The sequence below is a fragment of the Ochlerotatus camptorhynchus genome, unplaced genomic scaffold (genome assembly GCF_037179485.1).
Source record: "Ochlerotatus camptorhynchus isolate MF236.1 unplaced genomic scaffold, CSIRO-AGI_Acam_v1.1 ptg000865l, whole genome shotgun sequence".
In the NCBI taxonomy this organism is placed as follows: domain Eukaryota; kingdom Metazoa; phylum Arthropoda; class Insecta; order Diptera; family Culicidae; genus Ochlerotatus; species Ochlerotatus camptorhynchus.
In genome coordinates, this window is record NW_027041324.1 from 1 (window position 1) to 22,183 (window position 22,183).

Consider the following 22,183-nt stretch of genomic DNA (forward strand, 5'->3'; position numbering starts at 1 on the left):
TTTAACGATTTCTCGACAACGGTACAACATATCGACTTGATTCCAATCACATTATCCGTTTCAAGCTATAGGTAATCGAATGGCATTCTTAGAAGAAAAAAAATCACGATTTTTGGTGTAAATACAGAAATTTTTAAAATATGTCTGTATGGACCATAGCATGCTATAATTACAAATGGCATCAAAATCTGATTTTTTAAAACATTTAAGCATGTGAAAAGTCAAAATCTCGTAGGTTTTTTTCACACGGTTTTTTTTTACACGGTACGTATCCCCCGTGTAAAAAAAGACCTGAGTGTATATGGTTAAAACGCTCCCCACCAAGGCCGTCAAGCTAGGGCCGAATTAAATAGCACTTCAAAGAGTTTGTACTCAGCAACTTTCTCACAAAATCCATTCTATTGACAAGTAATCCATGAGCATAGCCAGAAGCAGATAAATAATTCCTATTTTTTTTGCAATGTCACAACAAGCATGACAAAATATAAGAATATTCAATTTTTGTATGACATCCTGGAGATAACCTTTAGATACCTACACAAATTGATTTCCATAAATGCACGTTGGTCAGTAATCGCGTAATAGATTTATGATTTCTTAATATTTATTTTATTTTTTTTTAATGTGTGAACGTAACGCTACTATTCCAGTAATAAGGTATCTCTTTTATTTATAGGCCAAAGAAGCAGGCAAGACTGTACCCAAAACGTCGGCAACTCAAATTGCGTTAGAGTTAATTAGAACAAAGGGAATTACAGGACTATACAAGGGCACAGGTGCCACTATGCTACGTGATGTTTCATTCTCGGTTGTGTACTTCCCATTGTTCGCAACACTTAATGATCTTGGTCCACGAAAGGCGGATGGCTCCGGTGAAGCAGTTTTTTGGTGAGTTTTTAACCTACATCAAACTTAACATCAAATAGATATACTTATAAGCCCGTTCAGAAGCTCTATGCTTAAATAAAATTTAGATGAAACTACACAGCAAAAAAAAGTTGTTGAATATTACATCGAAACAGCTGCACATAGGTCAATCCATCGGTTGTGTAATATAACGATGAGCGATGTACTCGAGGGCCTTTGATGCAATACAAAAAACCGATGTAATAAATTTGACGTACACGAAACGATGTACACAATTGGGCGTAATGGCAAAACGATGTACACGGCCGTTCAATGTTACTCACTGGCTAGCAATCTCTTTCTCCCTCACAGAAATTTCCGCGAGGGAAAATTAAATTGCAATACAATTTTACTCAGTCACTGAGCAAGATTAATATATTTTAATATATGATTTTATAGTAGATTAATTAAAAAAAAAGTAGTCTACAAAGGTTTGAGCCTCGCGCGCGTATTACGGATATAGAGGACTGAATTTAACATTTGATAAAAAAAAATGCAATTTTGAAGCTTATTTGGAAGATACTTTGAGTTAGTAGTAAGTTTTCTGGCAAATGTTGGGGGTTCGTGAGCATTCCTGACATTGCTGAAAATTATGATAGCATCAAATTGCGGGGTTACTAGTGTAATAGGATGCTTTGTTGATTGTTCATTAACTCTTGATTGCTTGTAATACTTATGAATATTTTAGGTGGACAAAAAGGCGAACTAAGAGGTGGACGCCTGAGCTTTTCCACATTTATATCGCTGTGAAGCAACTGTAAACTTTAGAGGGAATCTATATCTGTAACTGAAACCAGTTCGATTTTGTTTGCCAACCTGGTTAAAATGTCATATTCAATTATCTTAAAGATAAATCGTCCAGCTCAAACCTTTGTAGGGGTAAGAGGCGGGACTTAAAAAAAAAAAAAAAAATGATATTAAGGGGAAGCTCACCGGCCCAAAAATAAAAAAAATATTTTCGGTACGTTTTTATTTTTCTAAAAATATTGGGAAAAATTATCAAAAATCCAAGAAAATCAGTTTCTTCCTTAGATTTTTGTCAAAAATTACATGCAAAAAAATTTTTTCTATCCCATCATGAAAAAAAATTGGACTCTCAGAAAAACCGAAAAGTTGATGTTTTGTGGTTTTTTGAGTCCAACTTTATGCCATAATGACTTATAAAACATGTTTTTGCACGTGAATTTTCTTTAAAAAATTAGAAAAAATGTGATTTTTTTAGATTTTTGATACTTTTTTTCAATATTTTTAGAAAAATCAAAACGTAATTTTTTTTCGGAGCGGTCTGCTTCCCCTTGACGACCTTGCTTAGGCAAAAGTGACGAGAAAAATGTTCAAAAGACAGATGGTGTCGGTAGCATTGGTGCTCAGCATCGAAAACAAATCAAAGGACAAAAAATGATGAGGCACGGGACTGAGCACTGGAATAATCACTTCTTGTACTTGCCTACAAATAGGAAAAATATTTTAATACCCCATAATTTTTTTATTAATGATGTTGCTGATCATGGCGGCCTCACATCATCCAGAAAAAAACATATCTTTGCACCATTTCTCCTTTTTTGGATGGCTGGAAATTTTGTATGGATAAACTTTGAACCAGTATGCGATGGTCAAATTTTGCACCAGGGGCTATCCGTTTCCACTATTATTTTGTCGTCCGGTATTTCAGGAGCTACCTACAAATTTGTCTCCGTCTTTAAGGAGCAACCATTGAGTCACCGAACCGAACACTGGAATAACAATGGTGGTTCGTCGTCTTGAACGTCAGGTCGATCCGCATCAGTGCGAAAAACCTGACAATGTTGCGAGATTTAATATCGCGCAGTAATTATCTGTCATATCGCATAATATTAGTGTAATATTACACAACTATTTGTTGAATGACCTGTGTGAAGCTGTTTCTGTGTAATAATTATGTTATTTATATGTGAATATTACACACATATGACGGAATGAAAAATAGTCGTTTTGTTTTTGTGTAATTCGAAGAGCGATAAAACATTACATCAAATTGGTGTTAATTTGCATATATTTCTCACAATTACATCTAGTTTCTTGATACGTTAGCGTCATTACGTTGAGGCATATTACTTTTTTTTTGCTGTGTAGTGGATCTGGCAACTCTACCAGGAAAATCTAGAAACTGAGATCGAATCTGGATTTTTTTCTCCCGAAAAAAAATGGGAAAATGCCGTGAATCCAAATTTGTTTTTTAATTCATATGTCTACGTCTTCAGCTATGCTGTACATACTTGTAAAAAAAGAACATAACCATCTTACTAGATTCTTAAACCTATTTCTCGTCACATTATATTCGAAATGATAGTTTACTTCATGTAGTCTTCTGAGGCATCTTTGTAACGGATGGTTTTCACCGAAAACTGTTCGGTGCCTCGGAATCCACAGAAGCTGTCGTTGTCGAGAGCTGCGAGCAGGAACATACAAGTTTACTTGTTATAGAAGATATACTCTTTACTTAACACTCCGAATACGATGCTTCCGAAAAGCGTGTAACGGCAAGTTTGCAATGGCATAGCTTAGCCATTTCTTGATGAATTTCAAAAATGGTGGTAGGTACCTCTAGAAATCTTATGATCGTCTACTTTTTTTTAAGTGGAAAGAGTCGTTACACGTTTTTTTTAAAGGTGTGTTTATGGGTTTTGCAAGTGCCTTAAGATCTTTAATTTAGATTAATGGGCACACATGTTCATAATTAGTCAGAATACAGTCATGGTCCCTTAATATGGATCCTGGAGACAACGGAACGGTCCTCTGGAACACATGTTAAATTGATCAATCTAAGAAACTGATCCTAGAGCTCCGCGGTTTTTTTTGAAAACATTTGGAACTGTGATATAAAATAGAATTTGAGATCGTGACATAAAAATGGACATAGTTGGCCATTTGACCGTCCTCCGGAAGATCCGGAACATCTGTAAAAATGATGAAACTGTAGAAATGATGAAATGATGAAAATTGCTGCCGGTATAAAATTTCTCTTTTTTATGTGGTCATTGATATGTCGGTGCAGTCCGGTAACATAGCCTGGAACTTGCGACCGACAGAAAAAAAACAAGCAACAACATCGGCCACCTGTAACAATGGGTGTTTATTTAGATAACGAAATATCATTACTTACGGAAAATATCTACGATTCGCTCGTCTTTTGGCGTTGCATTTCACTTTTTGTTTTTCATGACAGTTTCCACTTACAAACTTTTTTTTCGAAAACACATTACGGCGGATTTGTCGTTTCTCGCTGTGAAAGCTACCGAACTCGGTAATGGAACGCTTTGTTTACCGAAACTTCAGTAAAATATTTCACCGAAGTCAGTGATGAAGCTGATTTACAGACCTGCCGGTAATTTTTTAACCGTTTTCGTCGAATTGAAATGAAATCACTGAAATTCGGTAATTTTATTTACAGTTTTCAGCAATAGAGTGAGAAAATACCGAAACATCTGTAATTTTTAGGATTACCGATCTAAGACGGTAGTTTTTTTTTACCGAACTCAGGGTCCCTGTTTAAGCGTGTAGGATCAGTTTCACAGATTTACCAAATTATGGATGTTCCGGATCTTTCGGAGGACAGTCTCATGGCCATCTGGATTCATGTTTATGCCATGACCTTAAATTCTATCTTTTATCACAGTTCCAAGAGTTTTCGAAAAAACAAGGGGTGTTCACAGTTTCATGGATGAACCACTTTTAAGGATGTTCCGGATCTTCCGGAGGGCGGTATAATGGCCATTCAAGTCCATGTTTGTGTCACGACCTAAAATTGATTCATATATCTCAGCATGGTCTTCCGGGTTCACAGTTCCACGTGGTGTAAAAAAAAAAGTGTGACTCTTGGACAAGTTTTATGGATTGACCATTTTATGGATGTTGACCCATGGCCATTCAGGTACATGTTTATGTCACGACCCCAAATTATTTGTTATATCACAGTTCGTAATTTTTTTGAAAAAACTGCAGAGCCATAGGATCAGTTTCATTGATTGACATCTCTTACGGATTTTCCAGACCTACCAGAGGACGGCCCCATGGCCATCCGGGTCCATGTTTATGCCACGATCCCAAATTATTTCTTATATCAAAGTTTCAAATCCTTTCCAAAAAAAACCGTGGAACTCTAGGATCAGTTTTGAGGATTGACCATTTTTAATGGGGTTCCAGATCAACGGAAAAAGAAATCCAGGAAAAAACATAACTAAAAACAAAATGTTAATCTTCTTTCCCAAAGGTGCTCGTTTTTAAGTGGATGTGCTGCTGGATCGTTAGCTGCACTGTCTGTTAATCCTTTTGATGTTGTCAAAACTAGACTTCAAGTGCTGAAGAAAGCCGAAGGTGAAATGCAATTCAACGGCGTGGCTGATTGCGTCAAGTGAGTATTGCTTCATTTTATCGAACAAAATCAATCGTTAGTGGTTATTTCTTTTTGGAATTCTTATCCCTTATTTATTTTATTTTTTTATTTTTTGTTCATTTGTCCAGGCTCAATCGAATAGCTTTAAGGAACCAAAGTTCAGTTTTTGTTTGACATAATTATTTAAAAATATCACTTACGAGACTCGGTAGGTTAGTGGTTACTGTTTCTGCTTACTGAGCAGAAGGTTGAGAGTTCAATCCCAGGCCCGTTCTCTTCCTTGCATTTTTTTATTATACCTCATTATATCCCCACTTTACTGATCGCATCACTTACCACAATGAATCCTGATCTAAAAATAAAATAACATAGAGTATGATTGTACTAATGCAAAAACAGTTCGATGCCAGCTCTCAATAATAACTGTGGTAGTACATCTAGAAAACTAAGTTGAGAGCACGCAATAAGCTAATATGCGATAAGTAATAAGTTTGAAATGCGAGAAAGACGAAAAAGAAGACTTAACAACAATTCAAACTGAACGAAGCATTAGGTCGATTCTTTTCATCGACTTTCTCTTTCGCTAATAACTTGGATACAGAACCGCTTCATGTCGTGTTTGTCGTATTAGAAGCTAGATAATAGCTTCTTTCATCAATCTTGTTTGCTGAAAATAGTTGGGAATGTTCCCAGTTCTGTATTTGTTCGGTATTTGTTTACAGTTTTCGAACTGTAAATCACAAAAAATTCCGAACATTCAGCTACTTTCAATAAATCTACACACTTAAAGATAACTAATTTTATGGACGTAATCCATCTTTGACGTAAATTATGGAACGTAAACAAACATTTCATGTAAAATTAAGTGTTCTCTAACCGAAACATACGCAACTCGACGAAAAGACGATTGATTGAATTTATTTTCTCGTTTATTTTTTTATTTGGGGCGAAGATAATTAGTTTGAAATTTCAATAATGCATTAAATGCTAAGAGAAGAGGTGACAATACGGGGGCGAAAATGAACTACTTTTCTGTCAAACGTGAACCACCTCCTGATTGGCCGATTTCATGTGCGTAAGATAAAGATAGCAGGGCTGGTAGCAGGTCACTTTTTAGTAACTTGGTCACTATTTTGAAGCCAGTCACTAAAAAGCCACTTTTTACACCAAAAAGTCACTAAAGTCACTATTTCCCTAAAAATAGTCACTAAAGTCACTTTTTCACTACTAAATTAAAATGAAATTTAAAAATATAAAAAAAAATGTTTAAATTGAGTACTTGGCACTTAGTCTTAACAAAATGTACATATCTGTTAAAAATTGAAAATTTTAACCAGGGTGACCAGTGAACCGCAAAACTTTAGAACATCATTTCGATTAAAAATCGGGGAAAATATACCACCTTTACCAGAAAATAAATTGTAAACCTTGGAAACTTTCCAAAGGTATTTGTCTGTGATAGATTTTCAAACGTCTTTCAAGGATGATCAAGAACTTTAAAAAATCCAAAGTAAATTTTAAGATAATTTTAAAGAATTCTAGGAATAACACCAAGATATATCAGAGAAGAATACCGAAGTACAGACTACGAAAGTCTTATGTAAAATTAAGTGCTCTGAGGACCGATTTCTTCTTCTCCGCTTAAATATTAAGCCAGGTTTACCTATATAGTTAAACTTGGCTTAACACATACGAGCGTTGCGTTTGATTATTGTTTAAGTTATTAGAGACGAAACAATTTTGGAAATAATTCTAATATAATTGAGAGTTCTGAGAAGAATTCTATGATGATTGGATGAGGATTATAGGTCCAATTCTAATAAGAATTCAAAATTAGCTCTGGAATTTTGCTTAAGGGGGCTCTTCCATGAAAATCCCGTGAACTCCAAAGATGGTCTCTGCGGATAGTTCTAAAAGAATTCTGGGGTGATTTGTGACGATACTTCCAAGAGAATTATAAAGAGTTCGAAATAAATTCCGAGAAGAATTCCAATTTAATCGAATTTTGAGGATTCAATCCCAAAGGAATTCTGAGAAGAGTTTCAAAGTTTGTTATGGATGTTTGTTGTGAGAATTCTGAGGAAATACTATGGGGATTCTGAGGAGAATACGAATTGAATGCAAGGGAGAAGTCCAATATTATTCTAAGCAGAAATTTATGAAATATCTGAGGTTAATTGCATGGAAATTCTAAGCATGTATTTATGGAAGGAGCCTTCAGGGAGTTCCTAGAAGAATCAATTAAAAATCGAAAATAATATGCTTTAACTAATCATGTGTCCTGTGTGACTAGAAGGTCCTCAACTTTTTGGCTCAGCTCTGGTACTATCTTCGGTCCCAAGCTAATCGATTCACCCCTCGAAACATAGGAAAATCCACTAACCCCTCATTTTATCTGTCAAACTTTCATAGCGAAATTTTTTTCACTTCAAATGCTCTTCACAGGAGATTCCGTTGTGAAATTCGATTAAATTAGAGGAATTTATGATATTTGATTTTAAGCTCCATGACATATCAAACTGTATTTGAATTTCTAAGTAACCATATAAATAGTTTCTTATTCAGTATTTACAAGTCACTATTTGGTCACTATTTCCGTAATTTTAGTCACTAAAGTCACTACTATCACATCAGCACTACCAGCCCTGAATAGAGATAGAGATAGAAGCCAACTGTCACCTCTTCCTCATAGATTAAATCCTAACACACAGCTAAGTTTTCAGTAATCAACACACTTAGAAATTATCGCCGACTTCGGTAATTTTTACCGAAATCTGAACAGCTGAACTTTTCGGTACGATTCAAACGATTAATTCTTGGTTGTTAATAGAACTTCCTTGATGAAATCAAATCGGCTGCTTCATGCAGACTGAGCAATTCTGATTATAGTATCAGATTTGTTCTGTATACAGAGGAACTGGGAGGGCTTATTAGAAACTTCTCAACAATAAAGTAATGATCTTCTAGTAAATTTTGCATATAATTTTATGAATATTTTATTATAGTTTAGCATATTATTTTTGTTACAGTCAATTAGCATTAGCATATTGTATCGTATTAGATTTAATATTACTTGCTCGTTTTTGCGTAAAATAATCAATATTTATTTTACTTGTAATAACCTTTGAAAGTTTTTTTTTGTGATCTGAAAATTTTCCTAGTTTGGTTAGAAGTTTCGAAGCTAACGCATGTCCACAGGCCTAATAGAAAGATAGGCAGAAAAAAAGTGTATCATGAAGAATGGTTGCATGCAGGGTTGCTTCCACTCACTTGCTATAGATGAGTGATTTTCGGAGTTTTGAATTCGTTAGATGTTGTAATGGGGATTTGTGTTGTTGGATGCGGGAAGAGATTGGAGGGCGGGTGTTTGACGCATAGAGCCTGTCAGTTTCGCTTTCAGAGTGTCGCAGTCAGCGGTTTTATGATTCGTGAGCGCTCGCGATTCGTAGAATCGTTGATTGTGGCTGCAAGTGGATTTGACGGGTTTTGTGTGTCCGACGCTTGTTTATAGTTGTTTTATTTCTTTCATGTAATTATCGTAAATAATACTTATTCAATAACAGATAATTTATCCATGTATTCGTACTTTTAAGCGAAGCGCTGTGGATTATGAGATGCTCGATGACCGTGGAGGGATCGATTTTGCTTACTGAGCAGAAATCATGGATTCAACCCCAATCTCTTCCACAGCACTATAAATCGCCATCATCATTTGTATATTTGATATTGAACATTAACCTCGGAAGCTATTTGCATATCAAGCGAAAACGTAGTCCTGTATTGTCGCGAAGCGTTATGGTTCTGAGATGCTCGATGACCCTGGAGGGATCGTTTCTGCTTACTGAGCAGAAAATCATGGGTTTAATCCCAAGCTCTCCGTCATGACTCTTAACATTCATGATCACTAAACAAAATAAATATGTTCTTTCGATAGCCGAGTATTGAGAGATTAAATAAACTACAAATAAACAATACATCCTTTTGGTTGCATCGCCAACTTGAGGTGAATCCAAACCGAATACCCTACCCAACCCTCCAACTCCGTAGCACTTATGAGGGTGTCGCTAAGTCGGTGGCCTCTCGTTAAGTAAGTACTACATCAACATTTCCTTCCATATCCCTAGTTATGGTAAAGATGGGCGTGGCCGGGAATATCAACAGTCATGCTTCTGTTACTCTTGTTTAGATTGGAACCCAGCATTATTCCTGAAAGTAGTCTAACTGAGAATTTCAGACGAGACGTGAGTGTCGCTAGTATCCAATCTACGAAGTATATCATAACAACGCTAACGCTAAAGTTAATAACCTGACCACACAACCGTTTCTTGTTGTGTTCGTCGCATTAGAGGCTAGATATAAGCTTGTTTTATCGATCTTTGATGTGTGTATTTATAATCTAACTCCCACCGGCTGGCAGTGACATTATGGATAGAATCCTCCTGCAACCATATTTTATATAAATAATTACAAGAAGCTTAAATCCGGGGGTTAAAAGGTTATGAGATGGATAATAACTAGGTAGGTCATGACCTTTCATACACATTTCCTGACAGTTGGTGAAAGGTCATTTGGATTCAAGCTGCTGCACGGGTAAGTGGACATTGATAAGCTGCGTCGTAGGTGATATGCCCATAATTAATATCGGCAGATTTTCACATTTCTGGCGACCGTGACAGGACGGCGAACCTGGAATCTTGGAGATCCCCGATAGGTAATAAAAGGGCAAATCACCCACTTGCAAGGAAAATAGGATAAGAACGCGACTTCTGAACGCCGTTCTGAATGCGAGTGAGGACGGATTTGCAAAAATCGTCTCCTCGTCGTGGCAAAGCCACAGGAGAGAACGCAACCGGGACGGCCGTTCTGATAAAACGAGTGAGGACGGATTTGAATAAAAAAAAATCTTCTCCTCGTGGTGGCACTGCCACAGGATAAGAACGCGCCCGGGACGGCCGTTCTGAATGCGAGTGAGGACGGATTTGCAAAACTCGTCTTCTCGCCGTGGCAAAGCCACAGGAGAGAACGCGATCAGGATGGCCGTTCTGAGAAAACGAGTGAGGACGGATTTGAATAAAAAAAATCTTCTTCTCGTGGTGGCACTGCCACAGGATAAGAACGCGCCCGGGACGGCCGTTCTGAATGCGAGTGAAGACGGATTTGAAAAAATCGTCTCCTCGCCGTAGAAAAGCCACAGGAGAGAACGCGACCAGGATGGCCGTTCTTAGAAAACGAGTGAGTCCTTCTTAATGCTGTTAACAGAATTGTGAAGGTAACCACACCGGAAGTATCGGAGCCCTCGACGGAGCCAATCTGAATCGCGGTATTTATAAACGCGATCGGAACCGCCAGGGTATAAGTATGCAATTCCGGCAAAACCAGGTAAGGATGAAAGTTATGAAGGAACAACAAGCAAATACAAAGAGATACACATTTGCATGCTGCTGGAAATTATTTGATGGACGATGAGGATAAACGGATTAAAAGTAAATAGTTGAGAGCCATGAGAATGAAGAAGAGCAGCACTATTTATTTTTGTGTTGTTATTGAACAATCTCAGTAATTTCCAGGATCTCCTGTTTATTTAGCATACATAGATGAATTCAGTACCCAAAAGTTAAGGCTAATACTAGGAAGTAACTGAAGGTCTATTGCTGCTTCTACTATCGCCAGTGGGAATTTTAGGTCGAATCCTTCTTGATTCCTAGGTTGTAGCATTGTCCGAGTACCATGATGATAATGTAGAGGTACATTTTCCACTTCCCGGGTGGGTCATAAGTACAGGTTTCGGCAAACGTCTATCAGAATGAGAAGTAAAGAAATTTCTTGTCCTGGATGGATAGCTTCTACCATCACTCACCCTTCTCCTTTTCGTGGAGGAGTTGAACTTAATGGTTGGCAACGGTCAGCGGATACTGACTAACAGTTCCAGCAGTGGCCGACGATCTCGCGCTTACCAATCTTATCATCTTTAAAGCAAGAGGAATGAATGTTGTACAAGGAAAAACTCACATTCGTGTTATTTGATGCACGTTTTACTCTTTAACAGGACAGGCACAGTTATTACCCTCGTATATACTATGCAATATACACAGATATAGCTCGTTTAACTATCCATAAGAACTGGGCAATGTAAACAAACAATCTCAAAAGTCATAACTGCAGGGTTGCCAAACTCATGGGATACTGAGATCGACAGTTTGATTGCCACAATTGACCCAACGGCACACTCGACCCAACGCTTGCCACAGTTTCGGCACAGATAAAGTTCTCGGTACAGATTGAGGTGTGTAGAGTTGAATACCCCTTGCATATGATAGTTATTTGATAATTTTCTTTTTGCTCGAATGTTATTCTACCATTTGTGTTGTATGCAGAGCATGAGTGTATGAATACAAACAGACTGTCGCGCACGACAACGAAGCGAGTGTAGTAAAAAACATCAACCGTTTCAACCCCTGTGTCCAACAATGATCGCGTTGAGGTTTTGCTGCAGAAATTGTCTGAGTCGAACAGCAGATACTGTGATCTAGTTCCATACTACTGTTTTCTCTGACTACGCTAAAAAAATAAAAAAATATGGAAATAAAATCAACTCTCCATACATTTTTGTATTAACATTATGCCAATAGAAAGGTGGGTGGCGCCATGATATTAGTGAAATTAAAACTGACAGCATTCAGTGATTCATTAACATTAGTTATTGTTTGAAAAAAAAAAAAACATTTAAAACTTTTATACCGAAGGAGAGGGAAGATATGAGCACGGCGAATGAGAACGACTCAAATTTGAGTTTAGTTCACTCATAATCGCCAAAAGTGCAGGAACTCATGGAACTCATTTGCCTCATGTTTTCCCATGTTTTTCCAGGATTTTCCAGGGAAAAATTTCCGAATTTGAGAAAAGTAAAGATTGGATTCACTCAGTCTATTGGTACTACTCCGAGACTGAATAAAATTTTCGTCAATTTCCTCATTTTCCGGCAGATTTTTTAGGTTTTCCACAGGAAACTATGAGACAAATTTTACTCATCGCTGAGTTCCTGCACTTTTGGCGATTATGAGTGAACTTAACTCTAATTTGAGTCGTTCTCATTCGCCGTGAGATGGATAATAACTAGGTAGGTCATGAACTTTCATACACATTTCCTGACAGTTAGTGAAAGGTCATTTGAATTCAAGCTGCTGCACGGGTAAGTTGGACATTGATAAACTGCGTCGTGGGTGATTTGCCCATAATTAATATCGGCAGATTTTCACAAAGGTGACAGCTCTATCGCAACTCCAAAAGCCCATTTCAAGAACGCAAGCTTTCCGAAGCTATTTTCGTATACCATAAGCCCCGCTCCAATACATTTCAATGTGGGAATCATTAACGATGTACTAGAACTTTGAATCAAGCTGCTTGATTGCTTGATTGACGCGTATTTAATTAGATGGAAATGTTTGTAGTATCACTAATAGTAGTACTCGGAAATTAAGTATGAAAATATTATAAAGGACAAAATGGAACGAAATCATCAAATCAGGCCAAGCGAACCCAACAAGCTGGCCTGATGTGTTAGAGGGGAAGTAGCAATTGTAGACAATTCGCTTCACGGGGTAATCCGGTTTGTGGCCTTGAAATACGAATGTGGTCTTGAAATACCCCACAATCCGCACACTGTGGAACTCGATTAAGGAAATTCAAGTATCCGTTCGTTACCAATATCACTTTACTGTTAAAAAATCCAGAACAACGCAAAATCCAAAAATTTTACGGTAGCAAAAAAAAATTTTGCTTCAAGCTTCGAGATGTGTGTGTGTGTGTGTGTACAATCTAACCCCCACTGTCCGGCAGTGTTATTATGGAAGAAAACTGCTTTTTATTACCCTTAAATTAAGGCAGGTTTAGTCCGGGAGTTAGAAGGTGTTAACTCTATTGCAGCTCCAGTGACCCATTTTAGAATGCCTGGTAATTCACGACCACTCCGAGGTCACTTTTACTTACAATAAGCCCCGCATTTTCACTCTACCTTTTTCAAATGGATAATGGTATCATAAACACACTTCAAGATTCAAAAAATATTATTTCCAAATCTGGCACGTATATAGTTTTGAAATTTGTTCAACTGTATTAAATCGGTTTGTTCGATTCGACATTTCTTACCAATTCTGTTTCGAATACCTCTTGATTCATCTGCTGGCAGCACTTACTGGCCCTTACCGGTGACCAACGCGTCTGCCCGCAAAAGCAACAACGCCTAAGTCTCAAAGCTCTCCGGACGTCTCCTCGAAAATGCAATCGAGAAATGTATAATAATAATCTTCAACTGGAACGTACTCACCAAATCAATACATCCGGGAGCACATTCCCGATGCTTATTTTTCTCTCGCAAACCCGTCGTCGTCGAACGGCAAAAAAAGGGAACTCGGTGAGCACTTTTGTGATACGGAATTTTCACTGAAAATAAACCGCGAATTTACGAATTTCATCACACCCAACTGCGAAACACGTTCAGAAGCACTTTTGGTACACTTTCGATCAATTTCTTTCAAAAACACTTTTTTTTTTTTGCAAAGAAAGTTGTAAGCGAGCCAACATCAACACCGATTGTGTCGAGCTCTTTCTTCGCTTCAAGCTTCGAGATGTGTGCTGAAAATACCTGGGAATGTCTTTACATGGCCGTGGGAATAAAAAGAGAAAGTCGACGAAGAGAATCTGTCAATGTATTTTTTTCCTCTGTTCGGGACCTAACACCACTGCGACCAGTAATTTGATATATTGTAGTAATCCCGTGTCCCATAGTGCATGTCGTATTACTCCATCACTATTGAGAAATGATGAAGTATCCGATTTTTTACAGTTGTCATTCTTGCATTTATCGCAAGGATCCGACTCTAATTGAAAGGTCCCGCTATTTATACCCTCCGAAGTGTTGAAACACTTTCGAAAGGTGCGCAGTCAAAATTGGGTTCCTTAGCAACAAAATTAAGGAATGACACCGATAATGACCATGCATCAGAACCCTAGTCTTAATCACTTCAACCTAGGATACGACGAATAGAAGATTAGGAATTACATAGATGAAGACTAATTAACTCATTTTTTTCTTGTTTCAAGATCATTCTCGGTGGACAAAGCCGAGTCTTGTCACTAACATCAAGGCATAAAAAGTAATAAGGACTAAAATGTGTTCCTTTGATTACTGATCTTACAACCCGTAACATGCCATGAAAAGGAGATCTACCCACGTTACGGGGCATCTATCAATGTTAGTTAGGACCTAATACAATGTTCAGCTTGAAGTGAGTGGGTAATTTTATGCATAGAGAATTTTCTTTTGAGTTAACACATGAATGCTATAAAAGATGTATAGGATGGGCATGGCTAATATCCAAAGATGAGGGCTTTTTATACATTTACAGACGTCTTATACAGCGGAAACAATAAGGAACAATAATTTAGACATTACGATGAACGTGTTACAAAATTTTGGACATGTGGCATGCTATACGGTCTGACTTGTGTTAACGCTTAGGCTTGGTAGGTCATCACCTAGCCAAGTTTAGATTGGCGGAAAGTGGTCGGCCAGAGTCGGGTCCGGTAAATTATAAAATTATAATTACAATTGCAATTACAAATTCACTACAGGTATACCTTGATATAACGTAACTGTCACTATTGTCACTGTCACTTCCACCGCCGATTTATAGCAAACGATCATTCAAACAAGGAAAGTAATAACAACATCGGACAGGTGAGATAATCTCCAATCTATTGGTAATAATAATGTATATGATTCAACTGTTTTTAGCGAGATATTGCCGATGGAAGTCAAAAGTGACAGTTACATTTTATCGAGGTATACCTGTAGTTCTGATCAGTAACGGAGTAGCAACTGTGACGTGCACTTTAAAAATCTTAAAGCTATCACAGCCAATTACGAAATTGAAATGCATTTCAAATGTCATACTAATTGCCTGATACATTTAAGTGCATCGATGCTTCGATCTGACATTTCTTAATATTTCGATATTGCGTTAAAAAAATATGTCAATTGTATCTTGACCCCTTCCGATTTGAATAAAACATTGCTTACATTTTCGCTGCAAACAATGGTTGTGCATTTTTCATTCAAATATGATTTTTTTCTACACAGTTACTTTTAAAAAGGGCGTATTAAAAAAATGATTATTTTTTCAAAACATCATAAAATGAAAACTATTGATCTGATCAAGATGACATTTGAAAAGAAGTTGTAGGTAGTTAAATTATGTTTACAAAAAAAAAATACATTGAAATAATAAACTTAGTAAATTGATATTTAAATAACATAAAACGTTGATTATCTCAAAACAGGATCACTTCAATCTTTATACATTTTTTATCAAGAAAAGTGAAGAAATGTTATAAAACTTGGTGAAGAGTTTAGGCTGGTAACTTACTTAAAAAAATCTATGTATTTTTTTTACTTTTTGTTAATTTTTAAAGTTTATGAAATTGCATCATAAATTAACAATTTATTTGAGTATTTTTTCTTTTCGTCTAATTTTCAATAAATTTGCTCATAATAACTTTTTTCCTAAGGCCAGTCATTCTCAAGTTAATGAGAATTATTAATAATAGTAGTAATAATTTTCAACATTTTATACCATTTTAAAATGTCAGTCGTTATGTCCAGCAACGAGATGTTTTTTTTTCATGATATTAAATATAAAAAAAAAACAAATAATTCATTCTCAGATATGGCATCTGTCATACTTATCCGTTTCTATTTAGATGCAGCTGAAGAAAAACACGTTGATGTTGTCAAATTTAAGATTTGTATTGGTGAGATTAGAAACATTATTTATTTATTTACAACTCATATTATTTGAATACATTGAATATTTTGGGTGTATCGTAAGAACTATTTTTTCTGCAATTTGGTTGTTTGAAACTGGAATATAGCAATGATATTTTCGAGTTTCAGGAATTAATCATGTTTTGTTGTTTTTGACATCATCCACATCCAGAGGGCCAGTCACTTCGAATGTATGGGAATGGTAGGAAACCATTTGAAAATGCATGGAAATTTTCAGTTTTTATTCATTATCCACTTTATGGGCAGTTTTAGATGCACAAAAATTGCACGAGTACATTACTATGGTGATACGGTAAACACTCGTTTATTTGTTTCCTTCTGTGAAAGCATGTTTAGTCACAAATCGTGGATTTTCTGATATTCTCCATACTGCAAAAATGACTTTCCTACCACTGAAGGGGCGACATCTCTCGGATCTTCAGTATAGCTACTACTCAAATCATATAATTAATTGATTTCACTTTCTTAAATATCGGATCAAACATAACAAAATGATTTTTTTGTTTGAAGATCATCTTTACGACTATACAGTCATACAGTTTTTGGGGTTCGTTATAGGGTGCTCGTGTTACCTAGCTAAACTGCTCTGGTTTCCATTCTCTTAAGGGTACCTCCAATTGCATCACAAGGACCTTTGCCGTGTAAAGTTGCAAAAAAAATGCCATTCAATTTCTACATTATGCTTATCTTTAAATCCACAAAAACTAGTAATTTTTTTAATGTTTTTGTATTGCGATGCTGCTCTTACACTTTTGAACTGTTATTTGCGACTTTAAAAAATCTAATAATTTTGAGATAAACAGCAGAACTGCTACTGTGTCTAGCTTTGAAATGTCCAAAATAACCTTTTCTGTTGAGGATAACACGCACTTCTTGACCTCTTTGTCGTAATCGGTGATACATGGATGGATACCCATGATGCCTTGGTTGAATGTCTCAATATTATGGAACAAACGGATTCTATTAACAAGAGCCGATGGGATGATATTCACAATGGATTCACTCTCGATATCTACGAGTGCTATTGAGCGTACACCACTGGTAGAAGCTTGTTGAATTCCGTCATTCGAAAGCGTTTTGTGTGATGGCAAACGATAAACTTGAAGACGGCATCTACTACAAATTTTCAAAGAATTATCCAGAGGTATTTTTCTTTTATCATATATAGACGTTGGGCTTTAGTGTTGGTGAGATTGTACTAGGAGATCTCTATGGTACCCAGAGAATTTATCTCAAACACAGGTTTAATTGTAACCAACCAATAGAGGACTGAAAAATGGCCCTAATGTTTGTTTATAATTTGGGTAGGTCTATATTAGGAGTATATACTTATAAACTTGTTTCTCTTCCGCTGCGTCTAAATATAAACGGGTAAGTCTGACAGCTACCATATCTGAGAATGAATTGTTTGTATTGTAATATACATTCATGGAAAACATATCTGCTGCTGCTGAATATCACAACTAATATTTGAAAATGATATAAAATGTTGAAAATTATTATTCCTATTATTATTAATTCGAATTAACTTGAGATCGACTGAACTTACGAATAAAGTTATTGCAGAAAAATGGAGAAATTTGAGATAATCAACATTTTACGTTTTATTATTATTAATTTACTAAGTTTTTTTTTTTATTTCAGTGCATTTTTTTCTTAAAGATAATTTAACTACACTGAAACAAGGACCATAGTTAGGAATACTATTTTGCAGAAAACACTTATTCTCAATATAACCATGCTTATTACCGTTAAATCTACTATGAATTCAGTATTGTTGACTATGAATGTTTACAAACTTACTATAATTCTGGCAAAACTACTATGCTTGGTAAAAAAGGATAGTAATTTTGATAGATATAATAGTAAAATTTAATTAAATTGTTTTCTGCACAAATCTATTGGTGAGGGTATTTAATTTAAACCAGCAATATAGTATTTTTACCAATGTATTTTGTTTCAGTGTACCTACAATTTCTTTTCAGATGTTCTGGATCAACAATAGAAAAGGGCCCATCAGCATTTGTAAACAAACCGTTCCAAAGCCCATTCCTCACAAATTCGAAGGCCGCTCACACAAACCAACACCATCATCGTGTAGGTAGAAGTTTCCCCTATCCGATGATGGTGTTGTTTTGCGTGGTCAGCCTTCGCTTTGTGAGTAAAGGGCTTTGGAACGGTTTGTTTACAAATGCGGATGGGCCCTTTTCTATTGTTGATCCAGAGTTTCGTGTTATGATTTTTTGAAAAAATATAATCTAAAAATATAATATAATATAATTTTTTATACACCCTTGTCAAAAGTTACTGTGAAGAAAAAAATCATATTTAAATGAAAAATGCAACCATTGGTAGCTGTTTGCTGTTTGCTAAGTAAAACCTAAAAAATCTGCCGGAAAATGAGGAAATTGACGAAAATTTTATTCGGTCTCGAAATAGTACCAATAGACTAAGTGAATCCAATCTTTACTTTTCTCAAATTCAGGAATTTTTCCCTGGAAAAACCTGGGAAAACATGAGGCAAATTAACTCATCGCTGAGTTCCTGCACTTTTGGCGATTATGAGTGAACTAAACTCAAATTTGAGTCGTTCTCATTCGCCGTGTGGATGATAGTAATTTGACATCAAGAGCAAATTTTCATCATGTCGAAAGTAACATTCACACCGATCCGAGAAAAATAAAGTTTTGTTTTGATGACCAAAAAGTTATTGATATTTCCAATTAAACACATATAATCTCATAGTAATAGAAATGTTTAACATATTAAGCAGGGTTTTAATCATACAAAGCAGATCGCTAGCTTTCATGCTAAAAATACTGGTTTTTGAGTCAAAAGTTATTATGCGTCGTTTGGTGGCCCCCTAATGTTACCTAAGTCAAAGTGTATTTACCACGATACTCGCGATCAATTATAAATCACGTCTCCTCACGTGCAGCCCATTCATCATTTTAGGACCACCCAAATCATCTTAGCAACAAACAGTTCGGTTTATTCACTTTAATAATGAGAAGATCAAGTTATGGTTCGCGTTTATGCGGATTACAAGCTGTTACAAGAGGAAGGTGGTGTAGTATAAAACAGCTTTTTTTTGCGTTACGTAATTTGTGAACAGACGTCGAGTGGAGGATTAGATCAAACTGGGTGCGTAGCATTTAGGGATGACATGAATCTCCGAAATCATCGCACCAAAACTATAATTTTCATTTTATATGTGAAATATTTGTTGTTATATTTAAAGGATAACATGGTGCCAGTGGTGAATCTTTAAAATCTACTTGGTGGCTCTACATCTGAATCTAGAATGCTGAAAACTATTATGAATACAATACGGCATCAACAGAAATTTAATTAAGTATTATGTTTTCAAGAATACAGAGCAAAAAAAATCCTAAATGTGTCGGGTTTGCGAGTTTTAGTTCAGTGCACCATTTTGATTCACCCATTCAGCGCTAAACTGCCCAGGAGGCATAAAATGGAATGGCAGAGCTTATTTGTTTGAGATCCGAAAGAGTGAGCACTCTACATATTATTACTCTACGGGTATAACCAAAGCCGCATGGCTGACCGATTGCAGTCACTATTCTGTTGAAAACAAAATAACACAACCCACCACCAACCCTCTCGATCGATGATCAGAACAAACTCGCTAAACGTGTGACTAAAGAAGTGCATCTCAATCAGTTCATCTCATCAGTATATTATGGTCGGTGGAGTTTTCAAGGATTAAAAATTTCCTGTCACATCATTCTTAGAAGGGGAAGTAAACCGCTGGTTCCACCAAATCATTAGGAACAGGTGGTTAGCCGAGAATTACTATTGATACATTCAAAGTGTTTTTTATGTTACTTCATACGCGAAGTTAACGATTTTCAGAGTTGGTTGGAAATGCTAACATGAAGCTTTAGTGTGATGATTTATTAGCTAGAGAATGATCTTTAGAAGAGGGTAGGTGGATAGTTCCGTTAGAGTACGGCAGTATGAAAATTGAATAGAAGTTGAAAATGAGCGAAGGGCCATTAAAGCGACAGTTTTTCAAGATAGACGCACATTTTTGCCTAGCCCGTACGATGTACGCGGGGACTTGAAGTATGTCTCCAAGTCCACAGGCAAAAATGTGCGTCCCTCTTGTTGCTCATAAACTGACTGCGGCTGTGGAATAGTTCTAGCGACGTTTTCATCACTACCTAAAGCCCCACGTTGTGAGAGCATTTCCAGTCGATGGTGTGTTATAATGCAGTTCTTCTTTACCCAACTATTGTGTTGCTCCTCTCGTCATGACCAACGTGATCATCTCAGAGAGAAAGCAGTAGGGTGGTTGTTGCGTGCTGTACCATCATCAGCATTGTTGACGGCTACTCCCGCCTTGAGTTGTTACATTCAAAGTGTTTTTTATGTTACTTCATACGCGAAGTTAACGATTTTCAGAGTTGGTTGGAAATGCTAACATGAAGCTTTAGTGTGATGATTTATTAGCTAGAGAATGATCTTTAGAAGAGGGTAGGTGGATAGTTCCGTTAGAGTACGGCAGTATGAAAATTGAATAGAAGTTGAAAATGAGCGAAGGGCCATTAAAGCGACAGTTTTTCAAGATAGACGCACATTTTTGCCTAGCCCGTACGATGTACGCGGGGACTTGAAGTATGTCTCCAACGTACGGCTAGGCAAAAATGTGCGTCTATCTTGAAAAACTGTCGCTTTAATGGCCCTTCGCTCATTTTCAACTTCTATTCAATTTTCATACTGCTGTACTCTAACGGAACTATCCACCTACCCTCTTCTAAAGATCATTCTCTAGCTAATAAATCATCACACTAAAGCTTCATGTTAGCATTTCCAACCAACCCTACTATTGATAGTTAGATTAAAATTATCTTGTAAATCTATTAACTTTGCGTATTTCTCTCTTTTCAGAAAAACGTTCGTCAACGAAGGGCCTAAAGCATTCTTCAAAGGTGGTCTTTGCCGTATGATCGTCATTGCTCCATTGTTTGGCATCGCTCAGATGGTATACTTCCTTGGTGTAGCTGAATCAATTCTCGGAATCAAGCAAACAAAAGTTTAAACCGCATATGTAGTAGATAACCCTTGCCACAAAATCGCTAGTAAAAAAAATAATAGAAAGTAAACGCTAAAGTCAATGAACTAGCGACAATTACACACATGTAGTTTGTGCTGTAGGCATCCCGTGTTCACCATTAGATAGGGTATAGAAAAGACGCAGTTTGGAAAATGTTGCACGATGAAATATGGGAATATTTGTATTGTGGAAAAAATGTTAAATGACACGCAAGTAAATTTTATTTTGAGATTTCACTTTCAAACAGTAATGACAAATGCATTAGTTTTGAACAAAAAAGTCCATCTAAAGTTTTCAATTTCAAATTAATTAACTACTCATATCTTGCCGTGCAAAATTATGAAATCTGCATCTTATCTCGTCACAATTCCTCAAGAAATATACAAGAGTATATTTGGTCTATAGCGGATTTATGATTGATTCAGGTTCGAACTAGTTCCAACCCGTGTAAACCTCAACTTGCCCAGGCTTTACAAACATGCGATCAAACTAAGTTTATAAAAAAATAAGATGATAACAGATTCAAGTTGAACCTGACTTAAGTTAAGTAGGAACCGTATTCCCAAAACAGCATTTTAATGATTGTGTAGTAAATGATGCATTGTTTGTCCCCTTATGAAATATTAATTGTTCATCTATGTCTGGAAGCAAAATCTGATTGCTAGGTCATATGAGGCTCATATTCAGAAATGTTGTTTCAAAATAAGAGCAAAGCTATTGGCATTGGTATTTCAACGAAAATGATACTGGTATTTCAAAGTAATTGACTATGACTACGAGGTATGCTAACTGGTAAATTCCTCGATAAATGTTATAAATTAGTTATGTGAATAAGCCATATATATATGTAGATGTGTTCTTACAGGCATCATAAATGTGATTATGCTGACAATAAAATTGTAGCTCACTAGCAAGTAGATGTATGTTGAAAGAAAAATACCTTTCTACTGAGGGCCTGACACGCTGCATTTCGTACCCAGCA

General features: G+C 36.4%; 1 protein-coding gene across 1 annotated transcript; it reads left to right on the plus strand.

The window, feature by feature from the left end:
• Nucleotides 1-676: 676 nt before the first annotated feature.
• Nucleotides 677-22,088, plus strand: LOC135715347 (mitochondrial glutamate carrier 1-like; the record flags this gene model as incomplete). The annotated part of the gene is made up of 3 exons (XM_065238667.1): nucleotides 677-888; nucleotides 5,156-5,296; nucleotides 21,036-22,088. Coding segments are annotated over 3 exons (504 nt in total), but the record flags the coding sequence as incomplete, so codon positions are not given.
• Nucleotides 22,089-22,183: the final 95 nt, after the last annotated feature.